This window comes from Theobroma umbraticum, unplaced genomic scaffold (assembly GCF_002168275.2).
Source record: "Theobroma umbraticum cultivar Fairchild unplaced genomic scaffold, ASM216827v3 scaffold_50.0, whole genome shotgun sequence".
Taxonomy (NCBI): Eukaryota; Viridiplantae; Streptophyta; class Magnoliopsida; order Malvales; family Malvaceae; genus Theobroma; species Theobroma umbraticum.
This window is the reverse complement of record NW_018397261.1, coordinates 3,796,071-3,801,282: the sequence shown is the minus strand read 5'-3', so window position 1 is coordinate 3,801,282 and position 5,212 is coordinate 3,796,071. Positions and strand designations below refer to the sequence as shown.

The following is a 5,212-nucleotide window of genomic DNA, read 5'->3' as shown; positions in this document are numbered from 1 at the left end:
ATATATATTTTGATTGCTATGCATGCTCAAACATATTTATCTTATTTCTTTCAATTAAATCAATCCCCACATTGAAAACTTTACAAACACTGACAAAAAAAAAAAGAAAAGAAAATAAAGGCATATTATATGAATGTAATGATCAATATAATTGAATCCATCAAGTATATAATCCACTTTTGAATTATAAACCCTAAATTTGCCAGTATTGGAGAAGTCAGAAGTGGGGATTACTGATATTATTTCTTGATCTGTACATCATTATGGTATTAGATTGTCTTCTCCGAAGTTATTATTAGAATTTGATTTTTTTTCCTAATTAAGTACATGAAAACTTGAATGAATGATTCTGATTTAAATACGAATCAATTTACCAAATTTATAACTATAAAAGAGATAGCGTCAGAAAAAGAATACTACGAGATTTTCTTACCAAATAAAATTACACCATTTGATTTTAATGCTTATCGAAACAATAAAATTTCTTGTCCACATGTTCAATTTATATGAGACAGTCCATTTTCCAAATTAAAAGTCTATCTCATAATCAGTTCTTTTTGTATTAATTTTACTAAAGTTTCTACTTATATTATATATATGTCAACACATATAACTACAATATATATATATATATGAATATAAATGTATATTATATAACAAAAATTAAAATTTGAGATTCAAATTTAGAGGTTTCAAATTCAAATATAGAAAATAAGGAATGGATTTACGGCAGTAAGATCTAATAAACTTTCTTATGTAGGGAAGAAAAATGAAAGACAGTTGCTTCAATAAGACAGAGCAAAGAACAAAAACTTCATTTGACATATGTAATTTAAAGGTTTAAAGACATGAAAGAGAAAAATTACTTTTGTTGTTGGATCATCATATCATTCAAAAAACCAAAAAGAAGAAAAAAAATAAAGAAGAAGAAAAATACAGATGATTCATGCATTCATTTCTTTCTTATTGATCACATAAGATAAGCCACGAGCTCCATGTGAGCATATTGGTGAATTAGGTTTAGCAGGTGAACAGTTAAAAAACCTGTAAACCTCTCATTACTCCCACTTCCGGGACCGACTTGCCTACTCCATCTGGCCCAACATTTACCCTATAATTGCTGCCGTTTGACAACTCTTTCTCAAGAAATGAAGAAAAAACAAAAAAAAAAAAAAGGAGCAGTTCTAATAAAAAAGAAAAGGGAAATCAATAAACATATGTCTGTATTGAAATGACAAAGGTGACCTTGCGGCTTTCGGTTCCAATTTTAAGCTCGAGAACCATGTGATTTCATCTCTTTGTCCCTTTCTTTTTAAACCCTAATCCGAGCTATTGACCCATTGCTTTGTTGGTCGGTCCCTCTCTTTCTATTTGTACGTTATTTCAAACACCTATATAAGTTACCCCTCCCCCTCTCTTTCTGTGCCCAAAAAAAAAAACAACCCTAGCTATTCTCTCAACAAAAGCTCTTGGTTATCTTGTTTTATACATATATATATATATATATATAGATATTAATCAGCCATGGTTATCTGTTTTTTCTTGTTTGTTACTCTAGGGTTTTTCTTACTCTCTCTGGCTTTCTCCTTCATGCAAGAATTACACTCTTTTTACGCCAAGAAATCGGATTTTGCTCATGGGCCTTCTTCTTATCCATTTCTTGGTTGTCTCATCTCTTTCTACAAGAACCGGCGTAGTCTTTTGGATTGGTACACTGACCTTTTGTCCGAGTCGCCCTCTCAGACCATCGTGGTGCGTCGGCTCGGTGCACGCCGTACGGTCGTGACAGCCAACCCGGCTAACGTCGAGTACATGCTAAAGACAAACTTCAACAATTTCCCTAAAGGCAAGCCTTTCACCGAAATCCTCGGTGATCTTCTCGGTTGTGGGATTTTTAATGTCGATGGGGAGTTGTGGAGCACTCAAAGGAAGCTAGCTAGCCATGAGTTTAGCACCAAGTCCTTGAGAGAATTCGTGGTGAAAACCCTTCAAGAAGAAGTTGAAAATCGGCTGCTGCCGTTGCTTCAAGAAGCAATGGAGAGTGAGAAAGTTCTTGATTTGCAAGACGTATTAAGAAGATTTGCATTTGATACTATCTGTAAAGTGTCATTGGGTCATGACCCTTGTTGCTTGGATCTTTCGAAGCCAGTGCCGCCTCTGGTTCAGGCATTCGATAGCGCATCGGAGATAAGCGCCATGAGAGGAATGGCACCCATGTTCGTGGTATGGAAAATAAAGAGAGCCCTTAACATTGGGTCAGAAAAGAAACTCAAGGAAGCAATCAAACTCGTTCAGGACTGCGTTTTGGAGATCATACAGAACAAAAAGAGAGCTCTTGAAGCGGAAACAAAAAGTCACGACGACGCCGAAGATCTTTTGTCGAGATTGTTTTCGGCAGGGCACGACGAGGAAGTCGTGAGAGATATGGTGATTAGCTTCATCATGGCTGGAAGAGATACCACCTCCTCGGCAATGTCGTGGCTCTTTTGGCTGCTTTCTAAGCATCAAAATGTAGAGAACATGATAGTGAAAGAAGTGGAATCAATGCTTTGCGATGGCGAAAACCAATTGAATTTTGAAGTGCTGAAGGAAATGAATTGTGTTAAAGCTTGTTTATGTGAGTCCATGAGGCTTTACCCTCCGGTGGCATGGGACTCCAAGCACGCCTTAAACGACGACGTTCTTCCCGACGGGACTTTCGTTGAGAAAGGAGACAGGGTGACCTATTTCCCCTATGGAATGGGGAGGATGGAGGAGCTATGGGGAAAGGACCGATTCGAGTTCAAACCGGACCGGTGGTTCCAGGAATCGGATGCAGAAAATGGGTTGCTAAAGTCGGTGAGCCCTTTCAAGTTTCCAGTGTTTCAGGCTGGTCCAAGGGTTTGCCTTGGGAAAGAAATGGCGTTTATTCAGATGAAGTATGTGGTGGCTTCAATTCTGAGACGGTTCGAAATTAGACCGGTCTGCCAAGAGCAGCCGGTTTTTGTTCCTCTCTTAACCGCCCATATGGCCGGTGGCCTCAATGTGCTGGTAAGGAGAAGGGCGTCGTAGTAGTGAGAAAGTGGCCCAATGAATGTACTCCTTCCTATGTATTCTCTATGAGTATATGATTCTGATTTATTATTTCTATCAACTCTTGCATTATTTGGAATTTCAATCCCAAAATTGTTTTTTTTTTAATTTATTTTTCTCATCATTTCATGTGCATACCTTGTGTCACTTGTAGCTTGATAGTTTCGGGTAAATTTCTAATTTTAGTAAAATAGGCAGTAGCTTTTTGTTGTACTATTAAAATATTGGATCAAACCTTTTTATTATTATTATTATTAATTTCTTGATCAATCGAATTACGAGGAGAACTTAAGTAAGATTTTTATCTACATTTTCTCAAATTTTGTAATGGAAATAAATTAAGTATTTCAATATAAAATTCAGACCTAAGCATTCATCTCTCTATATATAGGATCATACCAAAAACCTTATCCTTGAGAAAAAAAAAAGTCCATTTATTAGTTTTTGGATAAATTATGATTACTATATCAAATTATATCCATAATCTTTTGCTTCCTTAATTCTTAAAAGAATCTAACTTAAGGAATCCATATCAACACTCATTGAATAAGATGTTCTTTAATTATAAAAAAATGACAAAATTTGTGCATTAAATGAAATATCTATATATATATATATTTAAAATAACACCTTAATTATAAAGCCTGAGAATATAAGCCAAAGCAAAATGACATTGATGCCTATGCCTTCCACAGGCCTCATACCGGTCGGCAAGAAAGGGGTTAATTACAAACCAGGGGCTGAGTCCTGGGCAGATAGTAACCAGCAACCCCAGATTACTGTTCCATTTGCACGTACGTAAGTGTCTTTACCATTAATTTAAAATTAAACAAGCCTCGCCCACCCATAAATAAATGCAAGAATTATTGTGTGCTAGCTTAGCTCTAGCCTATACCATCAAATTAAAAACATGCAATATTAAGACTACCTTTTTGCTATGAGCTCTTAACTCTTTTTCACCAGACTTACATAAGAAACGTAATGCTTATTGCTTCCTTGCAATCTGGTGGTTGAATGGTTCACATGATCATTACATTTTACTTCCTTTTTAAAATTTTTCTTACTACCTTTTGTCTTTGCCTACAAATACAACAACACAATTCTTGAACATTATTCTTTAATTAATTAAATATAACTTTCTTTCATGTTTTATAACGTTCCCAAAGCTGCACAGTCCTTTAATTAATGATGCATGCATGCAAATAATATTATTCAAGATCGGACTGTCATGAATTGATGGGTTTGAAGCCATTATGAGTTGGTTCTGTTATTAATTTAATGGGTGATTCATGATTTAAAATTTTTAAAATAAATATACGATGGTTGAGAAAGAAGAAATGGAAATGTAAATTACTAACTTTGTACGGATGAGAAATGAAAAGGGAAAGAGTAAATTACTTATTGTAGTAATCCTTTTATTATTACAGTTTTATAAGTTAAAATAAAGGTAATCTTGTTTGCTCTACCTTTCTATTAAAATGTTTGCTAAACAAGGGACAGGGTGCCACTTGTTCCCTGCCCTTCAATTATTCAAACAATGCCTAAAATAGAATAATGAATCGTATTCATGGCATGACAAGACATTTCACGCAGGCCCTGCTGATTACGGAATCGGATGGGAAAACTACTGATACTGAACAAAAGTTTGCTACTCTATCATGTTGCTCTGTTCTGCCCTTTTAGCGCACATGACAAGATGTGGAGGGTCTAAGGGCAGGTCAGAGTCCCGTAGCTAGGAGATACACCACGAGATTCATATTCCTTATCTCCCATTAGCCATTAACCTTTTCCAGCTATAATTTATTGGAAATTTGATGTGCATTTATGGTGGTGAAGATTTCCGTGATCAAAACTCATACATATATATATGAGTATATCTTTTGATTGGGATTTGATAAAAGATTTGATGATGTGGTTGGTTTTGGATCCTTTCATTTTCAAAACGTGCATACAAACCCTCAATAAAACCTAATGCTGAAATTCCTAGCAAAGGTTATTATATAAAAATAAAACATGAGTGTGCACTGTACTGATAACTGACTTTGCTGGAACTGGAAGTTAAGAACAATTTGAAGTCATATAAAATAATCAGGATTGTCAGGCTAACATCTATATATATATATATATATATATATATATA

At 35.1% G+C, this 5,212-nt stretch overlaps 1 protein-coding gene across 1 annotated transcript; it reads left to right on the top strand.

Annotated features, from left to right (window-relative positions):
* Positions 1-1,300: 1,300 nt before the first annotated feature.
* LOC110417933 (cytochrome P450 94B3-like) lies at positions 1,301-3,294 on the top strand. The gene has a single exon (XM_021430537.2). The coding sequence runs from the start codon at positions 1,525-1,527 to the stop codon at positions 3,049-3,051; it is 1,527 nt and encodes a 508-aa protein (XP_021286212.1). The 5' UTR covers positions 1,301-1,524; the 3' UTR covers positions 3,052-3,294.
* Positions 3,295-5,212: the final 1,918 nt, after the last annotated feature.

Bases quoted from the DNA above. Each gene is read 5' to 3' on its own strand.
- LOC110417933 (XM_021430537.2), top strand. From the start codon at position 1,525: ATGGTTATCTGTTTTTTCTTGTTTGTTACTCTAGGGTTTTTCTTACTC.